We start from the raw sequence: 15,729 nt of genomic DNA, 5'->3' as shown, positions 1-15,729 counted from the left end.
CCGGGGATGGTGAAGACATCCCAGGGAGGGGATGGCACCCCCTGAACCCATTCCTGGTGTCCCCAATGTCCCCAAATGTCCCCATTAAACACCAACACCGGGAGTCGATCGTTTTTTGGGGTCAGCCCCGATTTTGGGGTTTTTTATTTGGGGGTTCCGGGTTTCTTGGGGTGCCAGAGGTGGCCGGGGATGGTGAAGGCCTTGATGTCCCCCTGAATCCCATAAACCTCCCTTTGGTGTCACCCAAATGTCCCCAAACATCCCTAAATCCCCATTATTGATGACACCAGGAGTCGATCGTTTTTTTGGGGTCAGCCCCGATTTTGGGGTTTTTTATTTGGGGGTTCCGGGTTTCTTGGGGTGCCAGAGGTGGCCGGGGATGGCGAAGGCCTTGATGTCCCCATAAACCCATTCCAGGTGTCCCCAAATGTCCCCAGTGTCCCCAAGCATCCCCAATAACACAAACCGCACACACCGGGATCGTTTTTTGGGGTCAGCCCTGATTTTGGGGTTTTTTATTTGGGGGTTCCGGGTTTTTTGGGGTGCCAGAGGTGGCCGGGGATGGTGAAGGCCTGGATGCCCCCCTGAACCCCATAAACCCCCCTTTGGTGTCACCCAAACATTCCCAAATATCCCCATTAATGGTGACACCAGGAGTCGATCGTTTTTGAGGTCAGCCCCGATTTTGGGGTTTTTACACCAATTCTTTTTGGGGTTTCTGAGATTTTTGGGGTGCCACAGGTACCCAGGGATGGTGAAGGCCTTGATGTCCCCCTGAATCCCATAAACCCCCCTTTGGTGTCACCCAAATGTCCCCAAACATCCCTAAATCCCCATTATTGATGACACCAGGAGTCGATCGTTTTTTTGGGGTCAGCCCCGATTTTGGGGTTTTTTATTTGGGGGTTCCGGGTTTCTTGGGGTGCCAGAGGTGGCCGGGGATGGTGAAGGCCTTGATGTCCCCCTGAATCCCATAAACCCCCCTTTGGTGTCACCCAAATGTCCCCAAACATCCCTAAATCCCCATTATTGATGACACCAGGAGTCGATCGTTTTTTTGGGGTCAGCCCCGATTTTGGGGTTTTTTATTTGGGGGTTCCGGGTTTCTTGGGGTGCCAGAGGTGGCCGGGGATGGTGAAGGCCTTGATGTCCCCCTGAATCCCATAAACCCCCCTTTGGTGTCACCCAAATGTCCCCAAACATCCCTAAATCCCCATTATTGATGACACCCGGAGTCGATCGTTTTTTTGGGGTCAGCCCCGATTTTGGGGTTTTTTATTTGGGGGTTCCGGGTTTCTTGGGGTGCCACAGGTGGCCGGGGATGGTGAAGGCGTCGACGCTGCCGCTCATGGTGCGGGCGGGCAGGCGGCAGAAGCGCCTCTGGTCCGACTGGTATTTGTACAGGGCCTCCACCATGGGCAGGGGGACGCTGCGGGGCCCCGACCCCGAAAGGCGCTTTAGGGTCGGGGGGATCCCCCCCAAAGCGTAAACGCCCCGGAATTGGCAGCCCCCGTCCCGGAATAGGATCAGGAGTTGTTGGGCCGAGCTCTGCTCCATCTCCTGGAAGAGAAAAATGGGATTTTGGGTCAATTTATGGGGTTTTTTTGGGGTTTTTTTGGGGTTTTCTGTGATTTTTTGGGTTTTCTTTTTCGGCTTTTTTGGGGTTTTTTTCAGCTTTTTTTTGGGGAATTTGTGGGGGATTTATGGCGTTTTTTTAAGGTTTTTTTTGGGGGGACTTTATGGGTTTTATTTGGGGATTTTTTGGGATTTTTTGGTGATTTTTTGGGATTTTTTTGGGGTTTTTTTCAGCTTTTTTGGGGGGATTTGTGGGGGATTCATGGCTTTTTTTGGGGTTTTTTTATGGCGTTTTTTGGGGGGATTTTGTGGCTTTTATGGGTTTTATTTGGGGTTTTTAGGGGGTTTTATGGGATTCATGGGATATTTTTGAGGATTTATGGGGTTTTTGGGGGCATTTTCACGGGGTCTGTGGGGCATTCATGGGGTTTTTGTGGGGGATTTTTTGGGGTTTTTTTGAGGGTTTTTTTGGGGACTTTATGGGTTTTATTTGGGGATTTTTTAAGGATTTTTTTGAGGTTTTTCTGGGATTTTTTTGAGGTTTTTCTGGGATTTTTTGGGAATTTTTTTTGGTGTTTTTGAGGTTTTTTTGGGGTTTTTTTTTGGTGTTTTTGTGGCGTTTTTGGGGTTTTTTTGGGGAGGCGCTTTAGGGTCGGGGGGATCCCCCCCAAAGCGTAAACGCCCCGGAATTGGCAGCCCCCGTCCCGGAATAGGATCAGGAGTTGTTGGGCCGAGCTCTGCTCCATCTCCTGGAAGAGAAAAATGGGATTTTGGGTCAATTTATGGGGTTTTTTGGGGTTTTTTTTGGGATTTTCTGTGATTTTTTTGGGATTTTTTTGGTGATTTTTTGGGGTTATTTTGAGGATTTTTTCAGGGTTTTTTTGGGGTTTTTTTATGGCTTTTTTTGGGGGGATTTTGTGGCTTTTATGGATTTTATTTGGGGTTTTTTGGGGGGGGTTTATGGAATTTACGGGGGTTTTATGGGATTTTTTTGGGGAATTTATGGGGTTTTTGGGGGCATTTTCAGGGGGTATGTGAGGTATTCATGAGGCTTTTGTGGGGGATTTTTTGGGGTTTTTTGGGGATTTTCTGGGTTTTATTTGGGGATTTTTTGGGGATTTTTTGAGGATTTTTTGGGGATTTTTTGGGGATTTTTTGAGGATTTTTTGGCATTTTTTGGGATTTTTTGGGAATTTTTTTTGGTGATTTTTTTGGGTTTTTTTCAGCTTTTTTTTTGGGTTTTTTTATGGCTTTTTTTGGGGAATTTGTGGGGGATTTATGGGGTTTTTTCGAGGAATTATTTGGGGGGTTTATGGGTTTTATTTGGGGATTTTTTGGGATTTTTTTGGTGATTTTTTGGGGTTTTTTTCAGCTTTTTTGGGGGATTTATGTCTTTTTTGGGGGGTTTTTTATGGCTTTTTTTGGGGGGATTTTGTGGCTTTTATGGGTTTTATTTGGGGATTTTTTGGGATTTTTTTTTTGATTTATTGGTGATTTTTTTGTAATTTTTTTGGTGATTTTTTGGGATTTTTTTGGGGGATTTGTGGGGGATTCATGGCTTTTTTTGGGGTTTTTTTATGGCGTTTTTTTGGGGGGGATTTTGCGGCTTTTATGGGTTTTATTTGGGATTTTTTGGGGGGTTTATGGGTTTTTTTTTGGGGATTTATGGGGTTTTTTTGGGGGCATTTTCCGGGGGTCTGTGGGGCATTTATGGGGTTTTTGTGGGGGATTTTTTGGGTTTTTTTTGAGGGTTTTTTTGGGGACTTTATGGGTTTTATTTGGGGATTTTTTTTTTTTTTTTGGTGATTTTTTGGGGTTTTTTCAGCTTTTTTTTGGGGGGGATTTGTGGCTTTTTTCGGGTTTTTTTAATGGCGTTTTTTGGGGGATTTTTGGGAGTTTTGGGGGGATTTATGGGGTTTTGGGGGGGATTTTAGAGGTTTTGTGGGGTTTTTTTGGGGATTTTTGGGGTCTCACCTGCAGCACTTTGTCCTTTTGGAGCCCCTGTCGGATTTTGGGGTTTTTTGGGCTCCTTTTGGGGTTTTTGGAACCCCTGTCTGGCTGTGGGATTTTGGGGGTCACTTTTGGGGGATTTTTGGACTTTTTTGGGGGATTTTTGGGGGTTTTGGGGTCTCACCTGCAGCACTTTGCTCCTTTCCGGATCGCTGTAGGATTTTGGGGTTTTTTTGGCTCCTTTTGGGGTTTTTGGGCTCCTTGTGGGGATTTTTGGGCTCTTTTTGGGGTTTTCGGGCTCCTTTTGGGGTTTTTGGGACCCCTGTCTGGCTGTGGGATTTTGGGGGGTGTTTTTGGGGAATTTTTGGGGTTTTTTGGGGGATTTTTGGGGTTTTTGGGGTCTCACCTGCAGCACTTTGCTCCTTTCGTGATCGCTGTAGGATTTTGGTGTTTTTGGGCTCCTTGTGGGGTTTTTTGGGCTCCTTTTGGGGTTTTTGGGATCCTTTTGGGTTTTTTTGGCTCCTTTTGGGGTTTTTGGGACCCCTGTCTGTGTTTATGGGGTCTTGGGGGTCACTTTTGGGGGATTTTTGGGGTTTTTGGGGTCTCACCTGCAGCACTTTGCTCCTTTCGGGATCGCTGTAGGATTTTGGGGTTTTTTGGGCTCCTTGTGGGGTTTTTGGGCTCCTTTGGGGTTTTTGGAACCCCTGTCTTGGTTTGTGGGGTCTTGGGGGTGTTTTTGGGGTGTTTTTGGACTTTTTGGGGGGATTTTTGGGGTCTCACCTGCAGCACTTTTGCTCCTTTCGGGATCGCTGTAGGATTTGGGGGTTTTTGGGCTCCTTTTGGGGTTTTTGGGCTCCCTTTGGGGTTTTTGGGACCCCTGTCTGGCTGTGGGATTTTGGGGGGTGTTTTTGGGGGATTTTTGGACTTTTTTGGGGGATTTTTGGGGTTTTTGGGGTCTCACCTGCAGCACTTTGCTCCTTTTGGACCCCCTGTCGGATTTTGGGGGTTTTGGGCTCCTTTGGGGTTTTTTGGCTCCTTTTGGGGTTTTTGGGCTCCTTTTGGGGTTTTTGGAACCCCTGTCTGGATTTATGGGGTCTTGGGGGTGTTTTTGGGGGATTTTTGGACTTTTTTGGGGGATTTTTGGGGTTTTTGGGGTCTCACCTGCAGCACTTTGCTCCTTTCGTGATCGCTGTAGGATTTTGGGGTTTTTTGGGCTCCTTGTGGGGTTTTTTTGGGTTCCTTTGCCGGCTGTGTTTTTTTGGGGGTGTTTTTGGGGTGTTTTTGGGGTGTTTTGGGGTCTCACCTGCAGCACTTTGGCCCTCAGGGGGGCGTTGGGGGTCCCGGCCAGCACACAATGGGCCAGGGCGTTCTGGATCAGCGGCCGGTTGGACCTGGCCGTGGGCTCCTTGTACAGCCGGGGACCTGGAGAGGGAATTTGGGGCAAATTTGGGGGATTTGGGGCAAATTTGGGGAGTTTGGGGAAAATTTGGGGAGTTTGGGGAAAATTTGGGGAGTTTGGGGAAAATTTGAGGGGTTTTGGGGGAAATTTGAGGGGTTTTAGGGGAAAATCTGAGGGGTTTTGGGGGAATTTTCGGGGGGGGAATTAGGAGAAATTTGGGAGATTTTAGGGGGGGAATTTGGGGGATTTGAAGGGAAATTTGGGGGAAATTTGGAGGATTTTTGGAAAATTCGGGGTTCAGAGAGGGAAATGTGGGGATTTTGGGAGGTTTTAGGGGTGTTTGTGGGGGTTTAGGGGCAGATTTGGGGGTTCAGGATCAGCGGCCGGTTGGACCCGGCCAAGGCTCCTTGTACAGCCTGGGACCTGGGGATGAGGGAATTTGGGGCAAATTTGGGGGATTTTGGTGAAATTTGGGTGATTTAGGGGGAATTTGGGGAGTTTGGGGAAAATTTGAGGGGTTTTGGGGAAATTTGGGGGAATTTGTGGGGTTTTAGGGGCAGATTTGGGGGTTCAGGATCAGCGGCCGGTTGGACCTGGCCAAGGCTCCTTGTACAGCCGGGGACCTGGAGAGGGAATTTGGGGCAAATTTGGGGGATTTGGGGCAAATTTGGGGAGTTTGGGGAAAATTTGGGGAGTTTGGGGAAAATTTGAGGGGTTTTGGAGGAAATTTGAGGGGTTTTGGGGGAGAATTGGGGGAAATTTGAGGGATTTGAGGAGGAAATCGGGAGCTGGGCGTGGGCTCCTTGTACAGCCTGGGACCGGGGCATGAGGGAAAATTGGGGGATTTTGGGGGAAATTTGGGAAAATTTGGGGGATTTTGGTGAAATTTGGGTGATTTAGGGGGAATTGGGAGAATTTCGGGGCACCAGGGAGGGATTTGAGGGAGAAATTTGGGAGATTTTGGGGGAGAATTGGGGGAAATTTGAGGGATTTGAGGGGGAAATCGGGAGCGGAGTGAGGGCTCCTTGTACAGCCTGGGAACTGGGGATGAGGGAAAATTGGGGCAAATTTGGGGGAAATTTGGGAAAATTTGGGGGATTTTGGTGAAATTTGAGGAGTTTGGGGAAAATTTGAGGAGTTTTGGGGAAATTTGGGGGAATTTGTGGGGTTTTAGGGGCAGATTTGGGGGTTCAGGATCAGCGGCCGGTTGGACCCGGCCAAGGCTCCTTGCACAGCCTGGGAGGTGGAGATGAGGGAAAACTGAGGGAAATTTGGGGGATTTTGGGAAAATTTGGAGGATTTTGGAGAAATTTGGGGAGTTTGGGGAAAATTTGAGGGGTTTTGGGGAAAATTTGAGGGGTTTGGGGGAGAATTGGGGGAAATTTGAGGGGGAAATCGGGAGCTGGGCGAGGGCTCCTTGTACAGCCTGGGACCTGGGGATGAGGGAAAATTGGGGGATTTGGGGAAAATTTGGGTGATTTTGGTGAAATTTGGGGAGTTTGGGGGAAATTTGGGGAGTTTGGGGAAAATCTGAGGGGTTTTGGGGAAATTTGAGGGATTTTGGGGGGGTTTTAGGGGCAGATTTGGGGGTTCAGGATCAGTGGCCGGTTGGACGCGGCCAAGGCTCCTTGTACAGCCTGGGAGGTGGAGATGAGGGAAAATTGGGGCAAATTTGGGGGATTTTGGTGAAATTTGGGTGATTTAGGGGGAATTTGGGGAGTTTGGGGAAAATTTGAGGGGTTTTGGGGAAATTTGGGGGAATTTGTGGGGTTTTAGGGGCAGATTTGGGGGTTCTGGATCAGCGGCCGGTTGGACCTGGCCAAGGCTCCTTGTACAGCCGGGGACCTGGAGAGGGAATTTGGGGCAAATTTGGGGGATTTGGGGCAAATTTGGGGAGTTTGGGGAAAATTTGGGGAGTTTGGGGAAAATTTGGGGAGTTTGGGGAAAATTTGAGGGGTTTTGGAGGAAATTTGAGGGGTTTTGGGGGAGAATTGGGGGAAATTTGAGGGATTTGAGGAGGAAATCGGGAGCTGGGCGTGGGCTCCTTGTACAGCCTGGGACCTGGGGATGAGGGAAAATTGGGGCAAATTTGGGGGAAATTTGGGAAAATTTGGGGGATTTTGGTGAAATTTGAGGAGTTTGGGGAAAATTTGAGGAGTTTTGGGGAAATTTGGGGGAATTTGTGGGGTTTTAGGGGCAGATTTGGGGGTTCAGGATCAGCGGCCGGTTGGACCTGGCCAAGGCTCCTTGCACAGCCTGGGAGGTGGAGATGAGGGAAAACTGAGGGAAATTTGGGGGATTTTGGGAAAATTTGGAGGATTTTGGAGAAATTTGGGGAGTTTGGGGAAAATTTGAGGGGTTTTGGGGAAAATTTGAGGGGTTTGGGGGAGAATTGGGGGAAATTTGAGGGGGAAATCGGGAGCTGGGCGAGGGCTCCTTGTACAGCCTGGGACCTGGGGATGAGGGAAAATTGGGGGATTTTGGGAAAATTTGGGTGATTTTGGTGAAATTTGGGGAGTTTGGGGGAAATTTGGGGAGTTTGGGGAAAATCTGAGGGGTTTTGGGGGAAATTTGAGGGATTTTGGGGGGGTTTTAGGGGCAGATTTGGGGGTTCAGGATCAGTGGCCGGTTGGACGCGGCCAAGGCTCCTTGTACAGCCTGGGAGGTGGAGATGAGGGAAAATTGGGGCAAATTTGGGGGATTTTGGTAAAATTTGGGTGATTTTGGTGAAATTTGGGGAGTTTGGGGAAAATTTGAGGGGTTTTGGGGAAATTTGGGGGAATTTGTGGGGTTTTAGGGGCAGATTTGGGGGTTCAGGATCAGCGGCCGGTTGGACCCGGCCAAGGCTCCTTGTACAGCCTGGGACCTGGGGATGAGGGAATTTGGGGCAAATTTGGGGGATTTGGGGCAAATTTGGGGAGTTTGGGGAAAATTTGGGGAGTGTGGGGAAAATTTGAGGGGTTTTGGAGGAAATTTGAGGTGTTTTGGGGGAGAATTGGGGGAAATTTGAGGGATTTGAGGGGGAAATCGGGAGCTGAGCGTGGGCTCCTTGTACAGCCTGGGACCTGGGAATGAGGGAAAATTGAGGGAAATTTGGGGGATTTTGGGAAAATTTGGGTGATTTTGGTGACATTTGGGGAGTTTGGGGAAAATTTGGGGATTTTGGGGGAAAATTTGGGGATTTTGGGGGAAATCTGAGGGGTTTTGGGGGAATTTCGGCGGGGGAGATTTTGCGGGGGATTTGGGGGATTTAAAGGGAAATTTGGAGGAAATTTGGGGGATTTGGGGAAAATTTGGGTGATTTTGGTGAAATTTGGGGAGTTTGGGGAAAATTGGGGGGATTTAGGGGAAAGTTTGGGGATTTTGGGGAAAATTTGGGGATTTTGGGAGAAATTTGAGGGGTTTTGGGGGAATTTTGGTGGGGGAGACGTTGGGGGGGATATGGGGGATTTAAAGGGAAATTTGGGGGGTTTTGGGAAAATTTGGGTGATTTTGGTGAAATTTGGGGAGTTTGGGGGAAAATTTGGGGATTTTGGGGGAAATTTGTGGGAGGGAATTGGGAGAAATTTGGGAGATTTTGGGGGGGGGATTTGGGGGATTTGAAGGCAAATTTGGGGGGTTTTGGGAAAATTTGGGTGATTTTGGTGAAATTTGGGGAGTTTGGGGGAAATTTGGGGGGTTTTGGGGGAAATTTGGGGGATTTTGGGGGAAATTTCGGGGGGGAAATTTGGGAGATTTTAGGGAGGGAATTTGGGCGCTTTAAAGGGAAATTTGGGGCAAATTTGGGGGATTTGGGAAAAAAACTGGGGGAAATTTGGGGGGATTTTGTGTGTGTGGGGGGAATTTGGGGGGTTTTGGGTGAGTTGAGGAGGATTTGGAGGAAATTTGGGGGAGATTTGGGGGATTTGGGTTCCCAGGGGATCCGGGGCTGCTCTGGGAGGGTTTTTGGGGTGGATTTTGGGGTTTTTGGGGTTTTTTGGGGTCTCACCCGTGTACTCCGGGCCTGGTGAGGACGGGTTCGAGTCCTGGTCCCACTCCCGGCCTGGGGGGGGGGCTCGGCCTGGGGACCCCGGCCCCGAGGGGGACCCGGCCCGGCTGGGGGAGGGGCCAAAAGGGCTGAGAGACCCCCCCCAAAATGACCCCAAATTCACCCGAATCCACCACAAGACCCCCAAATTTCCCCGATCGAAAATCCCAAATTTCCTCCCACAAAATCCCCAAATTTCCCCCCCAAAATCCCCAAAATTTTCCCCCAAAATCCCCAAATATTCCCCCAAATTCACCACAAGACCCCAAATTTCCTCCCCCAAAGTCCCCAAATTTCCACCCCAAAATCCCCAAATTTTTCCCCAAATTCACCACAAGACCCCAAATTTTCCACCCCCAAAATCCCCAAATTTTCCCCTAAAAATCCCCAAAATTTTCCCCTAAAATCCGCAAATATTCCCCCAAATTCACCACAAGACCCCCAAATTTCCCCGATCGAAAATCCCAAATTTTCCACCCCCAAAATCCCCAAATTTTCCCCTAAAAAGCCCAAATATTCCCCCAAATTCACCACAAGACCCCAAATTTCCTCCCCCAAAGTCCCCAAATTTCCACCCCCAAAATCCCAAAATATTCCCCTAAAAATCCCAAGATTTTCCCCAAATTCACCACAAGACCCCAAATTTTCCACCCCCAAAATCCCCAAATTTTCCCCTAAAAATCCCAAGATTTTCTCCTAAAACCCCCAAATTTTTTCCCCAAATTCACCCCAAGACCCCAAATTTCCTCCCCCAAAATCCCCAAATTTCCACCCCAAAATCCCCAAATTTCCTCCCACAAAATCCCCAAATTTCCACCCCAAAATCCCCAAATATTCCCCCAAATTCACCACAAGACCCCAAATTTCCTCCCCAAAATCCCCAAATTTCCACCCCCAAAATCCCCAAATTTCCTCCCCCAAAATCCCCAAAATTTTCCCCTAAAATCCCCAAATATTCCCCCAAATTCACCCCAAGACCCCCAAAATTTCCCCCATCTCAAATCCCAAATTTCCACCCCAAAATCCCCAAAATTTTCCCCTAAAAACCCCAAATTTCTCCCCCAAAACCCCCAAATTTCCACCCAAAACCCCAAATTTCCACCCAAAACCCCAGATTTTTCCCCCAAAATCCCAAATTTTTCCCCAAAATTCCCAAATTTTCCCCAAAATTCCCAAATTCCCCCCCCAGATGCCCCCAGACCCAAATCCCCGCCAGACCCCAAAATTCCTCCCCAAAACCCCAAAATTTCCCTGAAAATTCCCAAATTTCCTCCCAAAATCCCCAAATTTTTCCCCCAAAATCCCAAATTTTTCCCCAAAATTCCCAAATTTTCCCCCCCGACGCCCCCAGACCCAAATCCCCCCCATCCCCCCCAGAGCCCAAAATTCCTCCCCAAATTCCCCCCAAAAACCCCAAAATTTCCCCAAAAACTCCCAAATTTCCTCCCAAAATCCCCAAATTTCCTCCCAAAATCCCAGATTTTTCCCCCAAAATCCCAAATTTTTCCCCCAAAATCCCAAATTTTTCCCCAAAATTCCCAAATTTCCTCCCTCACCTGGAGCTGCGCCCCCCGCCCGGCTCGGCCACGCTGGAGAGGGACAGAGAGCTCTGGGAATAAACCTTGGAGAGACGGGAGCCTGGGGGGGAAATGGGGTGAGACCCCTCCCCAAATTCACCCTGAGACCCCTCCCCAAATTCACCGAGACCCCAGACCCAAAAAACCCAAAAAAACCCCAAAAAAAACTCCCAAAAATCCCCAAAAACCCCCGAGATTCGTCCCCAAAATCCCCCCAAAATCAGGGACAGAGCTCTGGGACAGGGGGGGATAAAGGTGAGACCCCTCCCCAAATTAACCCACAGACCCCTCCCCAAATTAACCCTGAGACCCCTCCCCAAATTCACCGAGACCCCAGACCCAAAAACCCCAAAAAAACCCCAAAAAACTCCAAAAAACCCAAAAAAACCCAAAAAAACCCCCGAGATTCGTCCCCAAAAACCCCCAAAATCAGGGACAGAGCTCTGGGAGAGACGGGAGCCTGAGGGAGAAATGGGGTGAGACCCCTCCCCAAATTCACCCCGAGACCCCTCCCCAAATTCACCGAGACCCCAGACCCAAAAAACCCCAAAAAACCCCAAAAAACCCCCAAAAAAACCCCAAAAAACCCCCGAGATTCGTCCCCAAATTCCCCCCAAAATCAGGGACAGAGCTGTGGGACAGTGGGGGGGATAAAGGTGAGACCCCTCCCCAAATTAACCCAGAGACCCCTCCCCAAATTCACCCTGAGACCCCAGACCCAAATTCACCAAGACCCCAAACCCAAAAAACCCCAAAAAACCTCCCAAAAACCCCAAAAACCCCCGAGATTCCTCCCCAAATCCCCCCAAAATCAGGGACAGAGCTGTGGGACAGTGGGGGGGATAAAGGTGAGACCCCTCCCCAAATTCACCCTGAGACCCCTCCCCAAATTCACCGAGACCCCAGACCCAAAAAACCCCCAAAAACCCCCCCAAAACCCAAAAAACTCCAAAAAAAAACCCCAAAAAACCCCGAGACCCCTCCCCAAATTCCCCCAGCCCCATTTTAGGGCTGTCCCCAAGCCCCCAGACCCATTTCTGAGTCCTCCACTCCCTCCTCAAGCCCCCAGCCCCATTTTAAGCCCCCCGAAGCCCCCAGCCCCATTTTAAGGCTCCCCTGAAGCCCCCAGCCCTATTTTAAGCCCCCCCCACCCCAAGCCCCCAGCCCCATTTCAAGCCCCCCCTCTCCCAAAGCCCCCAGCCCCATTTTAAGCCCCCCGAAGCCCCCAGCCCCACTTCCAGGCCCCCCCCAAGCCCCCAGCCCCATTTTAGGCCCCCCCCCCCCCGAAGCCCCCAGCCCCATTTTAAGGCTCCCCTGAAGCCCCCAGCCCCATTTCAAGCCCCCCCCCCCGAAGCCCCCAGCCCCATTTTAAGCCCCCCCCCCCCCGAAGCCCCCAGCCCCATTTTAAGCCCCCTCCCAAAGCCCCCAGCCCCATTTTAAGCCCCCCCCCGAAACCCCCAGCCCCATTTTAGGCCCCCCCCCCAAGCCCCCAGCCCCATTTTAAGCCCGCCCCCCCCCCGAAGCCCCCAGCCCCATTTTAAGCCCCCTCCCGAAGCCCCCAGCCCCATTTTAAGCCCCCCCCGAAGCCCCCAGCCCCATTTCAAGCCCGCCCCCCCCCCGAAGCCCTCAGCCCCATTTTAAGGCTCCACCCCCCCCCGAAGCCCCCAGCCCCATTTTAAGCCCCCTCCCAAAGCCCCCAGCCCCATTTCAAGCCCCCCCCCCCGAAGCCCCCAGCCCCAATTCCAGCCGTACCCAGCAGCCCCTTGGGGGGGCTCCTCCCCAGGGCGGAGTCGTCGCAGCAGCGGGGCCGGCCCCTCCCCCCCCCGGCCGAGCCCCCTCCCCGAATTTGGGGCTCTCGGGGGGGTCCCCGAGGGGCGGATTTGGGGGCGGGGGTCCCGCGGGGGGGTCTCAGGACCTTCTCCAGCTCCTCCATCAGCTTCAGCTGCTGCCGCCGCTCGTACTCCAGGCGGGTGAACTCCCCCCGCCGGGACCCCTCCCCAAATCTGTCCTCGGGGGGGCGCTGGGGGGGCTCCAGAGGGGGGCTGGGAGGGGGGGGAAGGGTCAGGACCCCTCCCCAAATTCAGGACCCCTCCACAAATTCGTTAATGGGGGGAAAATGGGGGAAAAATGGGGAAAAAGGGAGAGAAAGGGAGAGAAAGGGAGAGACCCCTCCCCAAATTTGTCATCGGGGGGGGCTCCAAAGGGGGGCTGGGAGGGGGGGAAGGGTCAGGACCCCTCCCCAAATTCGTTAAGGGAGGGGAAAAGGGTCAGGACCCCTCCCCAAATTCGTTAAGGAGGGGAAAATGGGGAAAAAGGGAGAGAAAGGGAAAGAAAGGGAGAGACCCCTCCCCAAATTCACCGAGACCCCTCCCCAAATTTGTCATCAGCGGGAGCGCTGGGGGGGCTCCAGAGGGGGGCTGGGAGGGGGGGGAAGGGTCAGGACCCCTCCCCAAATTCAGGACCCCTCCACAAATTATCCTCGACGGGGGGAAAGGGTCAGGACCCCTCCCCAAATTCATCAAGGGGGGGAAAATGGGGGAAAAATGGGGAGAAAAGGGAGAGAAAGGGAGAGACCCCTCCCCAAATTTGTCCTCTGGGGGGTGCTGGGGGGGCTCCAAAGGGGGGCTGGGGGGGATAGAAGGGTCAGGACCCCTCCCCAAATTCGTTAAGGGAGGGGAAAAGGGTTAGGACCCCTCGCCAAGGGGGAAAATGGGGGAAAAATGGGGAAAAATGGGGGAAAAAGGGAAAGACCCCTCCCCAAATTCCCCCTTGAGGGGATAGAAGGGTCAGGACCCCTCCCCAAATTCATCAAGGGGGGGGAAAATGGGGAAAAAATGGGGAGAAAAGGGAGAGACCCCTCCCCAAATTCACCGAGACCCCTCCCCAAATTTGTCCTCTGCGGGGCGCTGGGGGGGCTCCAGAGGGGGGCTGGGAGGGGGGGGAAGGGTCAGGACCCCTCCCCAAATTCGTTAAGGGAGGGGAAAATGGGGAAAAATGGGGAAAAAAAGGGGAGAAAAGGGGGGGAAAGGGAGAGACCCCTCCCCAAATTATCTCGAGGGGAGAAAAGGGTCAGGACCCCTCCCCAAATTCATTAAGGGGGGGGGAAGGGTCAGGACCCCTCCCCAAATTCATGAAGGGAGGGGAAAAGGGGGAAAAATGGGGAAAAAAAGGGGAGAAAAGGGAGAGAAAGGGAGAGACCCCTCCCCAAATTCCCCCTTGAGGGGATGGAAGGGTCAGGACCCCTCCCCAAATTCATTAAGGGGGGGAAAATGGGGAAAAAAGGGAGAGACCCCTCCCCAAATTATCCTCAAGGGGGGGGGAAAGGGTCAAGACCCCTCCCCAAATTCATCAAGGGGATGAAAATGGGGGAAAAGGAGAGAAAAGAAGGAGAAAAGGGGAGAGACCCCTCCCCACATTTTGGACCCTTCCCTAAATTTTGAAACCCCCCCCCCCCCCTCCCCCATTCTTGGGACCCTCCCCCCATTTTTGGGAGCCCCCTCCCCCCATTTTTGGGAGCCCCCTCCCCCCATTTTTGGGAGCCCCCTCCCCCCATTTTGGGCCCCTCCCCCCTCTCACCGTTCCGGTTCCGGTTCCGGTTCCGGTTCCGGTTCCCGTTCCTGCCCCGCCCCCCAGAGGCGGCGCTGCCGCAGGGGGGGAGGGGCGCGGCGGGGGGGGGAGGGGTCGGGCTCGGAGTCATCGAGCTGGGACAGACGGACAGGGGACAGACATGGGGACATGGGGACAGACAGGGGGACAGCATCCCGCAGTGTCCCCAGGGCCACCTCCACGCCCTCCCTGTCCCCACAATGGCCCCAATGTTGTCCCCAATGTCCCCTCAATGTCCCCGATCTCCCAATGTATCAGTGTCCCCAAATATCCTTAATGTCCCCAATGTGTCCCCTCAATGTCCCCAAAACCCCCAATGTGTCCCAAATGTCTGCAATGTCCCCAAGGTCTCCAATCCCCCCAATGTGTCCCCAATCTCCTCAATGTGTCCCCAAATGTCCCCAAAACCCCCAATGTGTCCCCAGTGTCCCCAAATGTCTCCAACGTCTCCAATCCCCCCAATGTGTCCCCAAATGTCCCCAATCCCCTCAATGTGTCCCCAATGTCCCCAATGTCCCCAAAAGCCCCAATGTGTCCCCAGTGTCCCCAGTCCCCCCCAACGTCCCCAATATCCCCAATCCCCCCAATGTGTCCCCAAATATCCCCAACATCCCCAATGTCCCAATGTGTCCCCAACGTCCCCAATCCCTCCCAACACCCCCAACATCCCCAATCCCCTCAATGTGTCCCCAATGTCCCCAATCCCCTCCAATGTCCCCAACGTCCCCAGTGTCCCCAATGTCCCCAATCCCCCAATGTCCCCAATCCCCTCAATGTGTCCCCAAATATCCCCAACATCCCCAATGTCCCCCAATGTCCCCAATGCCCCCAATGTGTCCCCAACATCCCCAGTGTCCCCAATGTCCCCATCTCCCCAATGTCCCCAATCCCCCAATGTGTCCCCAACATCCCCAGTGTCCCCAATGTCCCCATCTCCCCAATGTCCCCAATCCCCCAATGTGTCCCCAACATCCCCAGTGTCCCCAATGTCCCCATCTCCCCAACGTCCCCAATCCCCCAATGTGTCCCCAACATCCCCAGTGTCCCCAATCCCCCCCAATGTCCCCAACGTCCCCAATCCCCCCAATGTGTCCCCAACATCCCCAATGTCCCCAATCCCCCCCAATGTCCCCAACGTCCCCGCTGTCCCCGTACCTTACAGAAGAAGCCCACGCTGGCTCGCTGCCCCCCGCTCCCCCCCTCGGTTGGGGACCCCTCCAGTGAGTCCCCTTCTCCTTCCTCCTCCTCCTCCTCCTCCTCCTCCTCCTCCTCGTCCTCCTCCTCGTCCTGGCGGTGCCGCCGGTGTCCCCGGGGTGTCCCCTTGTCCCCAGGGGACAGGGACGCGTCGCTGGTGCCATCCCCGCAGGCCCTGGCCCGGAGGGGCCCCTTGGGGGACTCGGGGGGCGCTGGGGGGGGCGGGGGTCTCTGCTGGGGGAGGGGAGGGGGGGGGTTAATGGCACCAAAGTGGGACAAAGTGGCAGCAAAGTGGCCCCAAAATGGCACCAAAGTGGCACCAAAGTGGAGCCAAAGTGGGACCAAAATGGCACCAAAGTGGGACCAAAGTGGCACCAAAGTGGAGCCAAAGTGGGACCAAA

At 52.7% G+C, this 15,729-nt stretch overlaps 1 protein-coding gene across 8 annotated transcripts in view; it reads right to left on the bottom strand.

The window, feature by feature from the left end:
• Positions 1-766: 766 nt before the first annotated feature.
• Positions 767-15,729, bottom strand: part of CAMSAP3 (calmodulin regulated spectrin associated protein family member 3) — a 45,082-nt gene continuing 30,119 nt past the window's right edge. For 5 of the 8 annotated variants that reach the window (XM_066570326.1, XM_066570330.1, XM_066570331.1 and 2 more), the window contains 7 exons: positions 15,290-15,562; positions 14,105-14,229; positions 12,281-12,570; positions 10,508-10,589; positions 8,913-9,019; positions 4,829-4,947; positions 768-2,324 (listed from right to left, as the gene is read on the bottom strand). In XM_066570326.1, coding sequence (XP_066426423.1) covers positions 1,953-2,324; positions 4,829-4,947; positions 8,913-9,019; positions 10,508-10,589; positions 12,281-12,570; positions 14,105-14,229; positions 15,290-15,562 — 1,368 coding nt within the window. In that variant the 3' untranslated portion in view covers positions 768-1,952. Of the gene's footprint in view, positions 2,325-4,828; positions 4,948-6,705; positions 6,770-8,912; positions 9,020-10,507; positions 10,590-12,280; positions 12,571-14,104; positions 14,230-15,289; positions 15,563-15,729 lie in introns of those variants that run through there. The other 3 variants (XM_066570327.1, XM_066570328.1, XM_066570333.1) reach the window with 3 other exon arrangements.

This window comes from Molothrus aeneus, unplaced genomic scaffold (assembly GCF_037042795.1).
Source record: "Molothrus aeneus isolate 106 unplaced genomic scaffold, BPBGC_Maene_1.0 scaffold_30, whole genome shotgun sequence".
Classification (NCBI taxonomy): Eukaryota; Metazoa; Chordata; class Aves; order Passeriformes; family Icteridae; genus Molothrus; species Molothrus aeneus.
This window is presented reverse-complemented; position numbering and strand designations above follow the sequence as displayed.